This window comes from Rattus norvegicus, chromosome 12, assembly GCF_021556685.1.
Source record: "Rattus norvegicus strain SHRSP/BbbUtx chromosome 12, alternate assembly SHRSP_T2T, whole genome shotgun sequence".
In the NCBI taxonomy this organism is placed as follows: domain Eukaryota; kingdom Metazoa; phylum Chordata; class Mammalia; order Rodentia; family Muridae; genus Rattus; species Rattus norvegicus.
The window spans coordinates 40,746,311-40,767,273 of NC_141545.1; the positions used below are offsets into that span (position 1 = coordinate 40,746,311).

At 44.8% G+C, this 20,963-nt stretch overlaps 1 protein-coding gene across 5 annotated transcripts; it reads right to left on the bottom strand.

Moving 5' to 3' along the window:
- Positions 1-1,307: 1,307 nt before the first annotated feature.
- Rnf34 (ring finger protein 34) lies at positions 1,308-20,693 on the bottom strand. 5 transcript variants are annotated; one of them, XM_087577822.1, is made up of 8 exons: positions 20,593-20,683; positions 19,594-19,759; positions 17,830-18,009; positions 9,912-10,130; positions 7,365-7,772; positions 4,998-5,117; positions 4,594-4,795; positions 1,308-2,217 (listed from the first exon to the last, which is right to left on the bottom strand). In XM_087577822.1, exons 3-8 carry the CDS (start codon positions 17,905-17,907, stop codon positions 2,027-2,029), a joined length of 1,218 nt encoding a protein of 405 aa, XP_087433948.1. In that variant the 5' UTR covers positions 17,908-18,009; positions 19,594-19,759; positions 20,593-20,683; the 3' UTR covers positions 1,308-2,026.
- Positions 20,694-20,963: the final 270 nt, after the last annotated feature.

Consider the following 20,963-nt stretch of genomic DNA (forward strand, 5'->3'; position numbering starts at 1 on the left):
TTTTTTTTTTTGGTTCTTTTTTTCGGAGCTGGGGACCGAACCCAGGGCCTTGTGCTTCCTAGGTAAGCGCTCTACCACTGAGCTAAATCCCCAGCCCCCAAAACAAACTTATAATCACTGTTTTTTTTTTTTATTGCATTTAATTATATATATTTTGTGTATGGACCTTGGCTCACATGTGGAAGTCTGAGGACTACATAAGGAAGTTCGTTCTCTCCTTCCTTCCACTGTGTGGGAAGTGAGGCTTGAATCTAGTCATGAGGATCATGGCAAGTGCCTTTACCTACAGAGTCTCAACAGCCCTCTCTATAGCTTTAAACAAGTTTCAGACAAGGGAAGCTTAAACCACATGTCACAGAGAGGGGGAGCTGTACCACAGCTGGCAGTGGAAAGACCAAACCTTGTGACTGAATACACCTGCTGTGCTCAGTCTGGAGCTTCCACAGAAGCGAAGCACCGGGGCATCAAGGGAACCTGATGTGTGCACAGCAAGACAGAATGTGCTTAATTCATATTCTTCTCTACTGTGAAGACTTTATTCTGTTCTGCTGTGAACCTTCAGAACCTTATCCATTTGACACATTCCTGTTAGGTATAAGTGTTATGGCATGCCAGTTAAAATATGCAGCTTGCAGAAGCAATGTTTACCCTCTGCTGAAAGAAATAAGTAGTTATCCTTGGTATTTACCATCGACTGGCTCTAAGAGCCCTTGCCCCAAAATCCACACATGGTATTGTATTTGCAGATAGCTATATACATGATCCTGTGTGTGTGTGTATGTATGTGTGATTTATTATATCCAGATGACTTACAATGCCTCATAAAATGTAAGTGAATTGACAGTCATTCTCAACTCGAGAAAGAAACTAAAGCTGCCCCTTCTGCATGAGCTGTTCAAGTTTTCATTTTTTCAAGTGTTTTCTGCCCCTTCCGCCATCCCAGTGCTGTGATGTACATGGATGGGCCTTACAGTGTAATCTCTAGCCATCAGCTATACCTTAGTTCAATATAGAAATATTCAGCTAATTATATATTACAGAAGGTGAGCTAGATTTTAGAGAAAGCTTTTAACTTCTCGGAGACTAGCTTCTCCATCCAAGTGAGGCCGCATCTATTCTAGAGTGAGAGCAGGGTCTGGTGGAGAGATCGTGAAGCACCACACCTGTCACAGTGAACACGGCTATGGTGACAGCAAAGGTGGTCTCTGAAGGTGCTGCCATGTCTCTGAAGAGAGGTGCTAGACTGGGATCCTGATGCCTGTTCATGTTATATACAAATAAGTCTGAAATGTAGGGAAACTACAACAGCCTTTTAATTTAATTTTATTCCTAAAGTTGAAATTACTAGCAGGTAGCACTAAAAATACACCTTCACTATACAAAACATTGTAAATTGATTACATATTAATAAAGAATTTAGCACACATACACTTCTAAGATAAGAAGCTAGATGCAGCCCTTGCTATTAAAAGCTGTACCCAAACAAAAATGGACGTTTAGTCTAAGGCCCGGGCAGTGGACTATAGAATGTCAGTTGTCTCCCAATTATGTTTAAATGCAGAAATAGCAATAATGTTGAAACGTACATTCATTAAGTATTAGCATTTAGAATATACATGGCTAATTAGGTGAACATTCCGAGCAGCTACGGCTCAGGAGAGCCCACACTAGCCCAGTCACGAACAGTGAGCTCAGTTCAGAGAACAAAAGTGTCAAACACAGGATAAAGGTAAAGTAAGAGACAGGCGAGTGGCCTCCACACCCACACTGAACAGTCTGGCTTCACCTAGTGCTCAGGGGAGACAAGTGACAGAACTCAGCAGAACCTGGGAAGCCATGTGTCCACGGTTGACGGGCCTATGGCACAGCCCAGGTTTCTAAGACTTAGGATGAACTTTCTGTCCCCAGTTGGTCATGAAAATAATTTTAAAAAATAGCTTCTGCCTTAGAACAGTAAGTTTCCAGTCCCTTTAGTGCACTGAAATGTTTGGGGTCATGTGAGTGTCCCACTGTAGGGGCCTCAATTTCAGGACTTGAAAACATGCACAGCTCGAACCACATACTGCCTGCAGATGGGACACTCACTCATGCGCTTGCCGCACTTGGTGCAGGTGACCATGTGCCCACACTCCAGCAGGACACAGTCAATGACCGCATCCATGCAGATTCGGCACAGGCTGTCGTCTTCCTCATCCTGAAGTTGCATCCGCTCACCATCTGAAAGGAAATAAAGGAAGGTGAGCAGCCATCTTCTGAGCCCACTACAGGCCCAAGGCCATCCCAGGGCTATACAGAGAGTGGTCGCTTAATCTCTACACGACTACTAATTCAGTGAAGAAGTGTGTGACTTGGGACCAGCTAAAAAGTGTTCAGTAAATGTTGCCTACTGACTGCTGTTTCATGTGCTGACCTAATGGAAGGGGTTGGTGATGCAGACATATTCATCCTGTATTTACAAAGAAGGGACAGTGGCTGGGGGTGCAGCTCAACCGGTACAGGTTGTGCGTCTCAGGTTTGATTCCCAGCACTGCATTAAACCAAGTGAAATAATACACTTGGGGAGGTGGGTGCAAGAGGATCACAAGTTCGAGGTCACCTTCAACTACAGTGAATCTGGGGCTTGGGTACAGGAGACCTTCCTCTTATGGGCCACTCAGTAGTCAGGCCAGAGTGGGTGTTTAGCTCAGTTGTTTGGCCATAAATATGGAAGCCTCATCTCATTTTTTTTTAAAGATTTATTTATTATATATGAGTACAGTGTAGCTGTCTTCAGACACATCAGAAGAGGTCATCAGATCTCATTACAGATGGTTGTGAGCCACCATGTGGTTGCTGGGATTTGAACTCAGGACCTCTGGAAGAGCAGTCGGTGCTCTTAACTGCTGAGCCATCTCCCTAAGCCCTGAAGCCTCATCTCATTAAGAGGGACTTAAAGGAAGCTTTTTAATAACCACACTAGGAAGCAAAAGGTCCCTTGCAACTTGAGAAACATCTGTCACATTTCTGTTGGATGGGCTGGGCTTTCCTGGCTCTGTAGCCTAAAAATCGCAGACACTGAAAAAGTGGATGAATTGAAAAAGTTAACCTTAGCTCAGTCTTGCTTTAAATAAGGACGGGGCTCCATGGGATCACATATATGGTTCAACAAAACAAGAATTATCCCAGCACTGCAGAGGCAGAGGCAGGTGGAGCTCTGAGTTCAAGGCCAGCCTGGTCTACAGAGTGAGATCCAGGACAGCCAGGGCTACACAGAAAAACCCTGTTTTGAAAAAAGAAAGAAAAAAAAAAATTCACAGCCTACCATGTCAATAGTTTTGTTACTAAGGTCTTTACTGTCCACTTTGCAGACAAAAGATCTATGGACTGAGACAGCAGATCAGCAGATAAAGAAGAGCCTAGAGGGAGGCCAGTTTTAAATCTTGGCCTTGGTCTCTTATGTGGCTGGTTCTTTCCACCTCTTTAAAATGTGTAACACAGTGGAGCTATCCAAGTCAATATTAACATTTAAGTGGCTTAAGGCCAGTCAAGACAGAAAATTCCAGCTGTGTTCAAAACAAAATGTATTCACTGAGCCAGGGATTGAACTAGTGTTGAAGTCCACCTTAACTAGATACCCAAAGATTACACTTTATTTTATGCCAGAATGCCATTCCCCAGCCAGCAGCCTCACATCTCAGGTCTGAGGACTGACTATTCCTGGGCTTGCTACACTCACACTGTATGGAAGTGTGTAAAACTATCATTAAATGGTTCATCAGCGGGGGATTGGGGATTTAGCTCAGTGGTAGAGCACTTACCTAGGAAGCGCAAGGCCCTGGGTTCGGTCCCCAGCTCCGAAAAAAAGAACCAAAAACAATGGTTCATCAACAAATGGATGATAGCGACTTCATCTCTCGAGAGACAGCATCTCACACAAGCCTCTAGATTACTACAGGGATCTGGCCTCTGCAGGCAACATACACAAACGAATTTTTTTTTCCTTTTTCTTTTTTTCGGAGCTGGGGACCGAACCCAGGACTTTAGGCTTGCTAGGCAAGCGCTCTACCACTGAGCTAAATCCCCAACCCCCACAAACAAATTTTTAATAAATTATATAAAAGATTCATCAACCTATTTTTTAAATTTTACGTGTTATGAGTGTTTTGCATGAATACATGCCTGTGTACCTCTGAAGTTCCTGGTGCCCGTGGAAACCAGAAGCAAAACTGATGCCTATCTGGAGTTAACAGAGTAGGCCACCACCATGTGGGTGCTGACAATTAATCCTTACTCTAGAAGAGCAGACAGCGAGTTTAAACTGCAGGGCCATCGCGCCAGCCCCAAATGTTTTTTTTTTTTTTTTTTTTTTGGTTCTTTTTTTCGGAGCTGGGGACCGAACCCGGGGTCTTGCGCTTCCTAGGCAAGCGCTCTACCCCCCAAATGGTTTTACTTTGAATGGTTTCTAGTTTTTGGAAGTGTCTGACAGTGACCTAAGAGCTAGTGATGCTGCCAAGCTAGTAAATCTGACTGAAGCATGACCAAAAAAAATAAAAGAAAAAGAAAAAAAGCCAATTTTTAAAGGGCAAGAAAGGATATCGGGAAAAATAAGCTTACATGACTTTTGGTTTTCCTCATTCTCCTTGTACAGCCGGTTGACTTTCTCCACCAGCTCCCACTTTTCACAGCAGCCAGAATAGTTGACAAAATTCCGAGCCAGGATTTCCTTCAGCTGGCGCACGCTCATCCCTTCCACCTCTTCAAGGCTTGACAGGTCGGACAGGGAAGCTCTCGCCTTCTTCTTAGAGAGCCCCAGGTTCTGAAATCACAGTGTTTGTTACCTCTGCTCCCACGAGCCCAGACTGCCTGACCCATGTCGGTCCCCGTGGCGCTGGATACCCTCCCCAGACTTCTCAGCCGCCCAAGGTGTGCAGAGACTCTGTGCTAGCCTAAAGCAAGTCCAGCATCTTCCTTCCTGCCAGACGCATTTACTGGGGAAAGCAATTTTAAAGGAATTTCACCTGTTCCTCTAAGTTTTCTTCTTGTTCATCGTCATCCTCGTCGTCGTCGTCGTCATCATCGTCGTCATCTTCCTCCCCATCCTCATCATCCGTGTTTGCTGAAGCTAATTCACTTTGTACCTATATACACAACAGATCCAATTATATCTGTAATCAGGTTTTTCTACTTACCAACCGCACAGTGAGACCCTCCCTGCCCTTAAAGAGAATGGCTCAGCAGTTAAGAGACTTACTGTTCTGCCAGACGACCTGGGTTCAGTTCCCAGCACCTACGTGTCGGACCACAACCATCTTTAACTCCAACCCAGGGGGATACAATGCCCCGTTCTAAACTCCACAGGCACTAGGGCACCCATGAATGTGACACGCATACCAGGGCACAAGTGCATGCATACGTTCACATACACAGACAAGAAATCAGTGTTTTTAACAATCCCTAATTAAAGAGTTTTCCATTGTGGATTATACACCTTCTTCCACATCTTTCCCACACTTTCTCTTTTGAGACAAGGTCTAGCCTGGGCTAGTACGAACTCTTCTCCTTCCTGCCTCCACATTCTCAATGTTGGAATTGTAGATGTACACCGCCATTCTTCATGGCATCACACTTCGTCCCACAGGTAGCACACTGCAGCACTGTGCCACCCACATGTCCCCCAAATGGTGCTCTAGATCCAAATCTGGTATAGAATCATGCAGATTCTCATGGAGGAAACCATGAACTATGGTCTTGGCCTTCTCTAAGTTACAAATACCTGAGTAGCAGCTAAATCAGTGTTCTTGCCTCTGTCCGTTGAGTGGTTGTGTACTACCCTGCCCAGTCATGAGGCACGCCTACTTTTTTAAGAAGATTTTTATTTTTGTTTTTTGTTTTTGTTTTTGTTTTTTTTACAATTTACTTGTTTTTATTTTATTTGCATTGGTGCATTTCCTGCATGTATGTCTGTATGAGGTGATGTACCCCCTGGACCTGGAGTAAGACCGTTGTGAGCTGCCATATGGGTGCTGGAAATTGAACTCAGGAAAAAACAATTTCAAAATAACCCAGTATTTTATGTCTTAGGGCTTTGTTATGTTTGTAAAATTGGGAGCCTTGCTAATGGCCCATGCTGCCGTGAACTCCTGAGCTCATGAGGCCTTGCTGTCCCTGCCTCCCTAGTTTAGATGGAACTACACCACCATCACACACAACTTAACTTAGCATTTTAGAGTCACTCAGACACAGCAAACTGAGTTGTAAGCCCTGCATGCTATTCAACTACGATGCTTAAGAACCTTATTGGGGGGCTGGAGAGATGCTCAGCGGTTAAGAGCACTGACTGCTCTTCCAGAGGTCCTGCTTTCAATTCCCAGCAACCACATCGTGGCTCACAACCATCTGTAATGAGATCTGATGCCCTCTTCTGGTGTATCTGAAGACAGCTACAATGTACCTATATATAATAAATAAATAAATCCTTTAAAAGAGAACCTTATTGGGATAGTGTTCTAATACACTACATTTTTTTGTGTGTGTGTTATTTGAATTAGAAAAACTGTGTAACTGGAGACATGGCTCAATTGTGAAGAGTGCTGGCTTAGTATACAAAGTCTTGGTTCAGTCCCTAGCACTACCTTAAAACCAGGCCATAATGATGCACACTCTTGATCTCTGACCTCAGGAGCTAAGAAGACGGGAAGCTGAGCCAGGGCTGGGGTTAGCACTCCGGAGGTAACAGCGCTTGCAGCAAAAGCACAAGGATGTGAGTTTGGATTTGCAACAATCACACAAACGCAGGTTGAAAAGTCCGTGCTTAGAATGCTAGAATCACGGGAAGCAGTGATGGGAACAGCCTGACCTCAAGCTTCCGGACCAGCAGGCATAGCCAGGTCAGTGAGACCAGTCTCAAAATATCAGATGGAGAACAACTGAGCAAGTAAGGATGTGTACACACATTCTCTTACTTTAAAGTCATCCGTGGCTATATAGGGATTTCGAGGCTAACCTGAGCTTATCTCAAAATAAATAAATAAAAACAAATCAGAACCATTTCCCCCCCAACAAGGTAAAATGATTACTGAGTTAACTACTTGTCACTAACACTTTTGATTATTACTTCAACAGTTAATTGTAAATTTATTTAACTTCACAAGACAGGAAACTAAGGACAAGAAACTCATGAACTATGTCAGAGTGGATTCCGGGTATTAGCACCTAAAGCCACATACACATCAGGGAAATGTGCAATGCCAGCATCTGGGGATGGAATCTCTACTCTGCATATGACCTAAGGTTCATCCGATGCCACCCGGCACTAAAGATCCTGGCCACATGTGGCCAAGAGTGAGCAGCCCAGGCTCTCGGGGTCATCAACCATACCATCCTACCTGTGTGAGAACTTCTGACCTGAAGGTGCCCTCTCTGTCCATCAGCTCTCCCTGGAAGGAGGACACAGTAGCAGAGGGGGGTGTATAATTTGAAAAATAGGATTGTGTAAAAAAACTAGAAGTCTGGGATCTTGAGGAACTGAGACTCCTTGAGTCCAGGCCATCCCCCGAGCCCAGTCCACGATGGCACAGCACTAGATCCACTAAGTCCTCCTTCTCGCGACAAGTGTCGGTCGGTACGTTTCTGAGGAGCAGATACTGCCGCAGGTCCTTCACTTTTAGTCTCATCAACTGAGGGCGCTGGAAGGCTGTCTCTTGGAGTAGGTGACATGTAGAGCATCTGCGGAGGTTTTCTTGTGAGACCGAACAAAGGGAGCAAAAGTCCTTCTTGCAGTCACAGCAGACGTGCTGAAGAGAGAGGAGACGACACAACGCCTGAACCATTCTGCAAACACCCTCTTCTGTCGCCTTTTACTAGGACCGAAACCTTGCTTTATATGAAGTACCCATGCGCCCGTCTATTTTCACAGAACCAGTCACTGCTAGGGCAGCTGAGAGTCTCACAACTTCAAACACAGCACTTTTAAGAAAAATACATGCTCTGTGTTAATGAATTAAAATGTTCCACCCCTCGGCACAAACGTGTAATTAGCAGAGCAGTGCTGACTTGAACCACACGGAACGGAGTACAACCGCCAGTCCGCCTCCTGGTCTTTTCCTATGTGGATCATTTCTCCAGCAATGAAGAGAGAAAAAGCTTAATACAAAAAGGAAACTGACCTCTCCAACTCAACCCAAGGACAGAGAGGACCCCACTAGTGCAGAAATCTGTACCCAGCATGGCCCTAATTACACTCTAAGGCACCTCAGAAGAAACTCTTTGAGAGGACACTCGGGTATGTCCAGTTCTGTGCAGTGCATGGCTCCTACAAGATAACAATTCGCGAGACTATACTGACCAAACTGTAAGATTAAAGTTTTAGGCTAAGTGCTTTATGTAAAATCTCCACAAACACTAGTTACTGATTACATCTCCCATGCCCTCAAAAGCTTCTCTCACTGTAGCTCAAACTGGCCTAGAACACTCTATGTAGCCGAGGCTGGCCTTGAACTAGCAGCAATGCCCTTATCTTAGCCTCCCCAGTACTGAGGTACAGATATGAACCAATCACATCCAACTTCCTTCTTTAAAACTTAAAAATACCAGGGCAAGATAGCTGAGTTATTAAAAGCACTAGCTTCTGGAGGACCCGAAGTTAGTTCTCAGCAACCATGTCTGATGGCTCACAAACGCCTATAGCTCCAGTTCCAGGGTATCTGATGCTCTCTGGCTTCCTTAGGCATCTGCACACATGCAATATCCACTCAGAGACTCACACGCACAAAACCATTAAAAGAGCAGAGGTGGTCAGAGAGCTGGACACAGCTCAGAGGTTAAAAGTGATGATTCCTGCTCTTGGAGAGCCTTAGTTTGATTCACAACCCCCATGTTGTGAATGTGTTAGCTTACATGTGTTAGCTTACAACTGCTTATAATTCCAGATCCAGGCGATTCAATACCTTCTTATGGCATCTGCACACAAAAGGCATGTGCATATATATAATATTATATAGAACATTTTATATTTTTAAATTTATTTATTTATTTATTTATTTATTTATTTATTTATTTATTTTTTAAAATACAGACAGGAGCCAGGCTTACCTGGCTTAGATTCTCACAACATGATGTCTCATGTTGTAGTCACAGTACTTGGTGGCAGAAGCAGAAGGCCAACTAGGAGTTTGAAGCCAACCTAAGACACAGTTACTGAAAGAACATGGTCAAGGGTAGGCTAGGGAGCTGTACAGGGCTATGGAGTGGGAGAGAGGACATTTGCTAGCATACATAAGGCCTTAACCTTCTTGATAAGCTCTGCAGGAACCAAAGTTAAATATTTATCAAACATGGAACCTTGCTATAATAAATGATCACTGGGGGTTGGGGACTTAGCTCAGTGGTAGGGCGCTTGCCTAGCAAGCACAAGGCCCTGGGTTCAGTCCCCAGCTCCGAAAGAAAGAAAAAAATAAAAATAAAAAAAATAAAATAAATGTTCACTGAACAAAACTGCCCAGCAATTAAGTCTCTTGGTTCAAAAAAAAAACTGTCATCAGGAATGAGGTTGCAGAAGCAAAGATCAATGCAGCACAGGAAAGGCAACAAGAACTACTCAGAAAATGTGACAGAGCTAGAATCCTACTGCATAGTTTCCCAAATAGGACTAAGTTTATAATATTTTTATTAAATGAACTGTCTATTCAATATAACGTACAAACAACAAGTATGATCTCAGCCAAAAGTGGAGCACACCTTTGATCCCAGCACTCGGGAGGCAGAGAGAGGTGGATCTCTGTGAGTTCAAAGCCAGTCTGGTCTACAAAGTGAGTTCTAGAACAGCTAGGGCTATTACATAGAGAAACGCTGTCTTGAAAAACCAAGGGAAAAAGAAAAAGAATTATGATCCTTTTCTCAAGTGTTATTTGTATGTAGTGTTTGACCCAACTCACCTTCTTTCTAAAGACTGAAAATGAAAGTCCACAGGCTTTGCAAACTATATTGGGTCCTTCTGTAGCTGCTGGTGGGTAGGTAGGAAAGTCAGAACTCGGTGTAAACCTGAATGGACCAGTGCTTCCTGGGAATCCTGCCTGCTGGCCTCTGACAGCTCCAGTTCCCATGACTTCATTCAGCAGTCCACAGCATGAAGCCCACATAGAGGTAGCACCCGCCTGAAAAGAAACATACGTGTCAACATTTAAAGCCAAGCAGAGGGGCTGGAGTGATGACTCAGAGGTTAGGAATACTAAGTGCTCTTCCAGAAGACACAAGTTTAAATCTCCCAGGACCCACAAGATGGCTCACAACCATCTGTAACTCTAGTCCCTGATGACCTCTCGGGCCTCCTAGAGAACTAGGCACACATGTGGCAGGCAGAGATAGGTAAGTGAGTGAGTGAGTGAGTGAGGTAAATTTGTCTTAAGTAACCTTGAGATCTTTATCATGCTAAATAAGCTTCAATTTCAGGAGCAGGTAAAGGTAAATATTCCAAAATCCCCCAAATCTGAAGCACTTCTGTTTCTTATCACCTGAAATAAAGGACATGCAAGTGTTGCAGGATATTTGATCACACTTCGAACACTCAAGCTGTGTTAATTACTGGAAAGGCCTGTTTCTAGTTGTGGTGTGCCTCAGCCTTAGCTCACAACTTTAATCCCAAACAATGAAAGGAAGCAGCCATGTTTAAAAGTGATGAATCAGGGGGTTGGGGATTTAGCTCAGTGGTAGAGCGCTTGCCTAGCAAGCGCAAGGCCCTGGGTTCGGTCCCCAGCTCCGGAAAAAAAAAAAGTGATGAATCAGAGAAAGATTTAACAGAACAACGCAGGGAGGCAGGGATAGGATATGCCCAACTCTCACGAAGACAAGAAAAGGAGGCTACTTGAAGAGAGCACCACAGAAAAGAGGAAGGAGGTAGTTTTACAGACAGGTAGAAGAGAACAAACTAGATGAAGGGAAAGGCAGAAGGAGCCAGAGAATGAGAAGGAGCCAGAAGATTAGAACAGACTGCTAGAGTTAGTCTGAGGCCAAGCAGAGCAATTCAGTGGCAGGCCGAGAGAAGTCAGATGGAATCAGTCAGCTGGGAGAGGAGTTGGAGCCAGAACAGCTGAGATGAACCAACCAGCCAGAGGTCAGAACTAGAAAGGGTGATCTTAGTAAGAAGTCAGTCTCAGAGGCTGAAAACATTCTAGGCCTAGATAAGATTGTACAGAGGCTAGAAGCCTCCACAACTAGGTTAGGAGACAGGTATGAAGCCTCGAAGATGACAATTACATCAGGTGTATTAAAAGATATATTTTTTAAAAGATTTATTTATCACATGTATAAGTACACTGTAGCTGTCTTCAGACACACCAGAAGAGGGCATCAGATCTCATTACAGATGGTTGTGAGCCACCATGTCGTTGCTGGGATTTGAACTCAGGACCTCTGGAAGAGCAGCCGTGCAGCCGGTGCTCTTAACCACTGAGCCATCTCTAGCCCATAAAGATATATATATATAATATATATATATATGTATTTGGGGGGGGTCTTTTTTTTGGAGCTGGGGACCGAACCCAGGGCCTTGCGCTTCCTAGGCAAGCGCTCTACCACTGAGCTAAATCTCCAACCCCAAGATATATTTTTAACATTCAAGTTACCAACGTCTCAAGTCATTTAGAAAGATAATTCTCTGTTATTTACAAACAAAAGGGGGTTGGGGATTTAGCTCAGTGGTAGAGCGCTTGCTAAGGTCTTCAGCTCCGGAAAAAAAGAAAAAGAAAAAAGAAAAAAAAAAAGACAAAATAACAAACAAAAGATTGAAGCTGGGCAGTGGTGACAGATGCTTTTTTTTTTAAATTTCTTTATTATGTATATGAATACACTGTAGCTATATCTTCAGACACCAGAAGAGGGCACCAGATCCCATTACAGATGGTTGTGAGCCACCATGTGGTTGCTGGGAATTGAACTCAGGACCTCTGGAAGAGCAGTCAGTGCTCTTAACCGCTGAGCCATCTCTCCAGCCCGACAGATGCTTTTAATCCAAGACAGCCAGGGTTACAAAGAGAAACCAATCCAATCTCAAAAAACAAAAAAAGCAAAAAAAAAAACCAAACAAAATCTGTAAGTGTCTAAAGGCCCAGGTCAACTTTAAATTTGCAGTTCTACCACCTCAAGTTTCCAAAAGCCCAATTACAACTCTGTATGCACTACGCTAACTCTATGTCAGTCAAATATCCCCTGTGTAATATTGAAGATGTGCTTATACTTTTAAAATTGCAGGTTCTATTTCAAACTCAGGTCTTCCTGCTAACCTGAGACATGCACTGGGCTCTACAGGTCTATTTCTCCGGTTATTACTTAACAAGAAGGAATAAAACCACACTGCCCCATTCGCCTGCTGTCTCACTGGCTATAGACCATAACATGCTGATTTATATTAAGACGCAACAGGCCAGTGCCAGGCTGCAGCTCAGGGGCCTGAGTGTTCACGCACCAGGTCCTGGGCTCCATCCTAACTAAGCATCACAAGAAAACAACCAAATGCCAACTCCGGCTCTCCAGGGCTTTTCTGTTTTGTTTTTTTATGTGACACAGACTCCTGGTTGTCCTGGAACTTGCTATAAAGACCAGGGATTAAAAGTGTACACCACAGGGTTGGGGATTTAGCTCAGTGGTAGAGCACTTGCCTAGCAAGCGCAAGGCCCTGGGTTCGGTCCCCAGCTCCGAAAAAAAGAAAAAAGAAAAAAAAAAAAAGTGTACACCACACTGGCAGCTCTCTAGATGTTAATGTATCTCACACAGGTATTTCCCTCTGAATTCGTCTCTATTTCCCAAATTCTTATAAATATATTCATTTGGCATTAAGGAAAGCAGTTTTAAGGCAGACGCTACTCTACCTTTTCAGAACAAAAGCACTAAATATTTCTAATGGCCAAAGCACCCTTGAATAAAAGAATAAAAAATTTTTGCCTCTCCACCAAACACATTTTCTTTTTTTCTTTTTTTTTTCTTTTTTTTTTTTTTTTTTTTGGTTCTTTTTTTTCCGGAGCTGGGGACCAAACCCAGGGCCTTGCGCTTCCTAGGTAAGCGCTCTACCATTGAGCTAAATCCCCAGCCCCCACATTTTCTTTTAGGGTGTGTTTGATTCTTTCTTTCTTGCCTCTTTATTCTCAGAGAGAAGATGGCTATCACTATACCTCCTGTAACAATGCCTTTCTTTTTTGTGTGTTGTTGGGAGTGGACCCCTCCCGACAAGCACTGCACCCGAGAGCTCCAACTGCAGCTCCTCCCCTATCCCCTTTCTTATTAGTCTCACAAATGTGAGAAGCCAGCCTGTCTGAAATAGATACAAATTTTCAAATATGAGGCCAAAGCAATTTTCCCATGCTAAAGAATAAAGGAGACAGTATTTGGGACCAGTAGGAGGGGTTCTTTGGTCCCATATTCCACTTCGTAAGCATACTCTGGAACCTAGACAATGTGATATGTAATGGAACTTAGTGTGGCTGAGGTATTAGCTAAAATGGCACCAGATAACACCACAGTTCCCTTGATTTTTTTTTCTTTTTTTTCGGAGCTGGGGATCGAACCCAGGGCCTTGCGCTTGCTAGGCAAGCACTCTACCACTGAGCTAAATCCCCAACCCTGTTCCCTTGATTTTTATGTCAAACATCATTTGCTTATCGAGCTTAAATGCAACTTGGAGAGCTTATAACAATAATGCTGTTCTCCCTACCAGATGTTCAAGTGAAGGAGGAAAGAAAGGTGGCACCCAGGGTTCAACCGTCTTAATTCTTAATCACTAACTTCTCCACCAGCAAGGCCATACCTTCTCATCTTTTCAAATAGCATCATTCCCTGATCACTAAGCCTTCAAACACATGAGCCTGTGAGGGTTATTCTGATTCCAGTCGCCAGAGGAACAAAGTTTCCTCTGGCCTATGAACATGCACACGCTTACATAAACACGCATGCTGAGAACAGAGAAGGCTGCTTTTAACTTTAGGATTGCATTATAAAAACAAAAAAGTTAAACTGTAGATCTGTATTACTATCTCCAGTCATAGACCATAACAGGAGGAGAGAAAACACAGTGAAAAATCTAGGTTGCAGCCTCATTAGGATCTGAGCACTTTGGTCAGACAGGTCTAAGGAAATAGCTCTTACACTAGAACATTCTAGGCAGCACAGGAAGGGTAAACCCACAATGTTGGCTTCTCTCAGAACAGCATCTATACTCTTCCGACTTAACAGTTCAGAGTGCAAACAGGCCTGTATGCGCTGTCTAGGGTATCTTCTTCATTGCCACCAAGGGTATATGAAAAACATAATTTCCACTTCTGTATTAAGCCCTGTGAGTTCTGACTCCCCACAGCTGAAGTATTTAATGACCTCCCCTGTCCTTATGTGTAGATGGTTTTAGGTCCTTACTTTTGAGGTGCTCTAAATGCCACTTGGCCTGTGAAACTAACCAGAACTGTTCTCTGCACGTTAGACTCACCACAAAGCCTTAAAAATCACTCACACTGATAAAATCACTGATAAAATGAGCCTAATCCCTGGGATCCATACACTAGAAGGAGAGGACCAAATCCCAAGGTGTCTTTCGAATGCCATGCAGTGCTATGGAATACACGTACAGAAATAAACATAATTTTAAGTTTTTAATATCTGGAGACTCCTGGTTTTGCTACTCTAGAGCACAGTTTAGCCAACAACAATTTTTTTAAGATTTATTTATTTTATGTATATGAGTGTTCTATCTGCATATCCACCTACACTCCAGAAGAGAGGACATTAGATCACATAAATGTTATGAGCTACCATATGGTTGCTGGGATTTGAACTCAGGACCTCTGGAAGAGCAGTCAGTGCTCTTAACCACTGAGCCATCTCTCCAGCCCCACAAAAGTTCCCCCTAACTCCCGGGTGATTCTGATACAGCCAACATTCACAAGGCCAAGGCTTTCTGGGTCTGAGTGAAGATTCCTTCTTCCTGCCTAAATAATTTTGGAAGATTCCTGAGCAGGAGCTGAGACATCTAGCCATGTGCTCACCCGAGACTGTCCATATCGTCTTCTCATGGGCTGTGCCTCTACTATTCCACTCCCCTCTAAAGTTCTCCAAAGCTTTCAAAAAGGCTGACCTTTTTCAAAGTGGCTTTCCTGAAGTTTTGCCCATTTAATGATTCTCAAATTCTCGAATTCCTTGTACTGAAATTTACTGATTTTTTTTATTTTACTTACTCTTTTGCTACCAGTTTCTTTTGTTTCCTTTTTATGTTTTTTGTTTTGGGGTTTCTCTGTAAGATCTCTATAAAAGTTGCCCTGAGATGATCTCCACACTCTAACCATGGTGGCCCACATTCCCTCCTAGCCCCCATATGCACAATAACAACAAAGTTCAAACAAACAAACAAACAAACATTAAAGCCAGGCATTATGACACACTTTTAATTATTACAGCATTTAAAAGGCAGGTAGATCTAGGAGTTCAAAACGAGCCTGGTATAGCAAGTTCCAGGCCAACCAAGGCTCCATGGTAAGGTGCTTTCTCCAAAACAGAAAACAATCAATCATCTTTCTCTCTCTTTCTCTCTCTCTCCGTCTCCCTATCCCTATCCCCCTACCTCACGAGCGCACACACAATATTTGTTTATTTGGAGACAGGTCTCACTGTGTGGCTCTGGCTGTCCTGGAACTCACTATGTAGACTATGCTGACCTTGAATTCAGAGATAACTGCCTCTGGTTCCCATGTGCTGGGATTAACAGTGTATGCCACCAAGCACAGCCTAAATAAAATAATCTTAGGAAGGGAGGGAGGGAGAGGGGTAGAAGGGGGGAGAGAGGGGAAAGGAAATAACTTGGACTTGGAAAGATGGCTCAGTGGGTTAAGAGCACTTGCAGCTCGTGCAGAGGACCTAGATTTGATTCACAGACCTACACAGCAGCTCACAACCATCCAGAACTCCAGTTCCAGGGGATTCAATCCTCTCTTCTGACCTCTGTGGGTTCCAGGCATACACGTAGTGTACACGTATATGCAGGCAAAACACAAAAACATAAAATTAAAAAGGGGGGCCGTCAGAGACCCAGATTCCTCTTTTGTTTCCCCTCTTTAAAGATCACCTGGTTAGCACATATTCCTTTATTTTCCTTTTACTTGTTGCTCCTATTTTGGTAATGACTTTGGAATGTCTTTTTCCAAACATTTCCACTTCCCCCTAGATTTTCTGAGGAAAACCCTTTCCTAAAGACTGAGTACTGACACAATCCCCTGGCTTTGCAGTGAATTCACTGATGCTGCTCCGCCTCAATCTGGAACCCTTAGGTCAGGGTAACTTTCTGACATCTGTTCACTAAAAACAAAAGCTAACCCGAGTGAGGTGACCCACAACTGTGAGCTCACACTTGGGAGGGCGAAGGCAGAGATCAGGAGTTTAAGGCTGGTGACCTGAAAGGGGGCCCCAGAACACACATAAAGGTAGGAGAAAATGGACTCCATAAAGTCCTCTGACCACAGCATGAACTCCCGTAATAGTAATAAATAAAAAATGGAAAACAGAACAAAACTTAAGTCTATGTCTCTTTTCCAAGTAAAGCATCAGATCACTGAAAACTAAAGCCAGGAAGCCTTGGTTAGGACCACAGTTAAAAGCAGGAGTCTACAGAGCACACGGGAGTCCAAGACAAAAGACAGAACAACAGTCCTGGAAGTGAACGCACTGCTTCCCCGGCCGAGAGTGTAGTCCAAAGTCTGAGGTGATGGAGTTAGAGACTCAGCGCAGTAATACAGCTCTCACTCAGCATCCACAGGCCCTACTCAATCCAGCACGGAAAACACAACACTAAAGAGATACAAGAGGGGGCTGGAGAGATGGCTCAGCGGTCACCCCGACTACACTTCCAGAGGTCCTGAGTTCAATTCCCAGCAACCACATGGTGGCTCACAACCATCTGTAAAGAGATCCGATGCCCTCTTCTGGTGTATCTGAAGACAGCTACAGTGTACTTATATATAATAAATGAATAAATCTTTAAAAAAAAAAAAAAAGAGGGGGCTGGGGATTTAGCTCAGTGGTAGAGCGCTTACCTAGGAAGCACAAGGCCCTGGGTTCGGTCTGCAGCTCCGGAAAAAAAAAAAAAAAAAAAAAGAAATGTGGAAGACTATTTACTGAAACTGATGCTTCAAAACCAATATATGGAGCATACTGCTTTAATACTGTCTAACCTTATACTTCAAAGGAAAGACATCCTACATCATAAAACAGATGCTGCCCTTTAAAACGTAACATTTAATCCTATTGTATGTGCATTGTATGGAGGTGTATGTGGGGGGGGGGGCATGAGAGAGGACAGCTTTGTGAAGCTGGTTCTCTCTTCCCACCTTTACAAGAGTTGTAGAAGGGTTGGAGAGATGGCTCAGTGGTTAAGAGCACTGTCTGCTCTTCCAGAGGTCCTGAGTTCAAACCCCAGCAACCACATGGTGGCTCACAACCATCTGTAATGGAATCTGATGCCCTCTTCTGGTGTGTCTGAAGACAGCTACTGTGTACTCATATATATTAAATAAATCCTTTTAAAACATGGAGTAATTCTCCCCATTTTCTCCTTAGTATCTCTGTGAGATCCTGTCCCCCCAAAAAAAAGAAAAGGGGAGGGGGAGAAAAGTGCTAGATTTTAAACCCTGGACAAACTGCTGAGGCGCCTTAACCTATCATAGTACACTAGGCTAACAGGTTCTCCCAGCATCCCTCAGTCCCTATCTGTTACAGGGTTCTCCTGGCTTACATACCCTGTCCCCGACCCTGAAATCTCCAGCCCAGGAGGCTAGGCTGTCCTTCCCTATATAATCCGGCCATGTTGGTTACCCGCCCTCTTTGTACCTGTGAGCCTCTTTGCTGATGCATCCGGTTTTCTGGCCTTCCATCCCCTCTCCTTTGTGTCCAGCTCAGTTTGGTCATGTGGACTCTCCCAGATGTCCCTGCCTCTGGCTATGCTCTACCTTTTATCCACAGTAAATTTCTCCACACCCAGGAGGAGTCATATCCTTTTTCTTTTTCTTTCTTTTTTGCTCAGAAAGAAAAGAAAGAGTAGTTATCTTTCACTTAAATACAAAACCACTGTTTTTCAACGACTTATGTAAAAGTTTGGGCATAGTACCGACGTCCAATCCTCCTCCCATGTCTACTCTCCTTGACAGACAAAGGTTGGTTTTGGGTCTCACAGGAAAGGTGTGATTTTTTTCAGGACATTGTCATAGATTTTTTCAGGCTATTGTCATAGAGTTTAATAAAGTATTCTTAAGTTGCAACGACGTTTTATAACTAAACTGAGAAGTAAAAACTCTTATAGGAAATGGCTCAGTGGCTAAAAGCACTGGCTGCTCTTCCTAAATACCACAGTTTGATTCCCAGAACCCATATGATGGCTCACAACTACCTAACTCCAGGTCAGGATCTGAGGTACGTGTTCGTGGTGCACAGACATACATGCATTCATACCCATAAAATAAAAAATTTACGATTTATTTATTATATAGAAGTACACTGTAGCTGTCTTCAGACACACCAGAGAAGGGCATCAGATGTCATTACAGATGGTTGTGAGCCACTATGTGGGTGCTGGGATTTGAACTCAAGACCTCTAGAAGAGCAGTCAAGTGCTCTTAAACACTGAGCCATTTCCCAGCTCTAAAATAAAATTTTTAATCGAAACAAACTCTTTAGGGGCTGAAGAGATGGATGAGCAGTTAAGAACCCTCATTTTGCTTTTGCAGAGGACCTAGAGTCAGTTTCTAGAACCTACATGGTAGCTCACAACCACTGGTAACTCCAGTACCAGGGATTAAGGCCACCTTCTTTTTATTTCTGTGAGTACCAGGCATGCGGAAGGTATATATACACATACACACACACACACACACACACACACACACACACACACAGAGGCAAAACACTCATACACATCAAACAATCACCCACTCCAGGTCACACATTTGTAATCCAGACACTCAGGAGGGAGGACAGCATACACGTTCAGTTCCAGGCCAGTTAGGGATATACAGCAAGACCCTATCTCAAAACAAAGAAATTAGCCTATTCCCCAAACCTTCCTGGATTCAAGCAGGAAGGGGCTGCTTGTTTTTTGTTTTTTGTTTTTTCCGGAGCTGGGGACCTAACCCAGGGCCTTGCGCTCTACCACTGAGCTAAATCCCCAAGCCCTGGCTGCTTGTTTTAAAATAGGATCTCATGCAGTGCAAGGTGGCCTCAAACTTCCTATGAAGCAAAGGATAGTTGTGAAGAGCTAATTGTCCTGACTCCAGCCTCCGCCCCCCAAATGCTGGGATTACAGGCATGCAACCCTGAAGGTACCACTATCTTTCTTGCTTCTGAGAGTTTTTAACACAACCACCTTACATTATTGCTGTCTGTATTGTGGCTACTTGAGCTGTACCTCTCTGGGGATTGTTGTTGGTTGGTTTTTCTCACACACACACACACACACACACACACACACACACACACACACACTCTCACAGCAATCCTCCTGCCTCTACCTCCCAAACGTTGATTACAGGCCACACTGCTTACCCGGTTTCTTTTAATCCTTTTTTAAAAGGGGTGGGGGGCGACCATATTTTGAATTACCTCTACTCCTTGACTAATACAATGAAGGACTTGGACAAAACACTTGCTGATTTTCTCTACTTGACGCTCTTTTCAATCGTCCGCAGTAAATCTTTGACACTTTGTAAAAGGTCGTTAACCTAGCAGCCCCAAGCCAATACACTTCGTCCACGAGATGAATCGAACCCTGTCAGGAAAGACATCACCACCTTCTGACTCATGCCATTTGATTTGATTTGGGCAAATGATTCAATGCCTGAACTGATTGCTGTACACAGACTCTGTGGAACTCTCTGTGATGAAGTTGAGAAAAATCACCTCCCCTAAGTAGGCCAGAATCACACACACGCACACACAAAACCTGCCCTTTTCTGAAACTTCTATCAGTGATGCTCCCACGCTCTCACTCCCACCTGGGAGAAAGGCTGCCAAATTACTTGCTGCGTACCTAGTGGCGATGTAGACACGTCTAGCGCTCTAGGTCACGGCCAAACGTTCAAACCCACGGAAGAACTCCATGAAGGGGGACACCCCCAATCCCTGGCATTTCAGGCCGGGCTACTCTGGTCCTAGCCTCATCACACCCCGCAGCGCGCTCTCTGCCTTCTGTCTCGTGATGCACCCCCCGAGGTCTGGGTTAGCTCAAGGACTCAGGGAGGCAGAGGGCACAGCCACGGGCAGACACACCGAGGCCTGAGGAAAGCTCTAGCGGCTTTAAAAGATCGGGACGCCGAAAAGAGCACAGGGCCCGGGAACAGGGCCCAGCGGGCTGCGACAGCAGGGCCACTCGCCCGCTCCTCGACCAGGCCGCCGGAGGGCGCTGTAGGAACTCGGGCGGGTCTGCTGGCCTGGCCTCTCCGGCTGGAACCGGTCCGGGCCCCACACATTCCGGACCGGGCGCCCCCCACCATGGTGGTCTCTCAGGAACCCCCCCTGGGCAACCGCTGAGACGAAAAATAGGAAGCGCTCTGGGCGTACAGGAGAGGCGAGGAGAGCCTCCCGGCTCCACCAGCCCCTCACCTTCATGGCCGCGACCGCCTCGGCTCGGTCGGCTCTACCCGGGAACTCAGCACCATAGCAGACTGCTCACACAACGGACCTCCTTCCTTCTAAGGCGGCGAATGCGGCGCCTCCCGAGACCGACTGAGCGTCCCTACGTAAGGGGCGTGGTCACGTTCGGTCACGCCCCGGGAAGACGGCGAGCGGCGGGCGGAACTCACCAATCCGAAGGAAGTCTTCTGGGGGCCGGTCACCAGAGCCAATGAAATGGTGAGGAAGGGGCGGGGCTTCGGGAGCAATCAAGGGAGCGGAGAGAGGAGGGGAGGAGCGAAGAGGGGCGGGGCAGGGCGGGGCGGGGCGCGATGCGATGCTCGCCTAGAGGAAGATGCTGA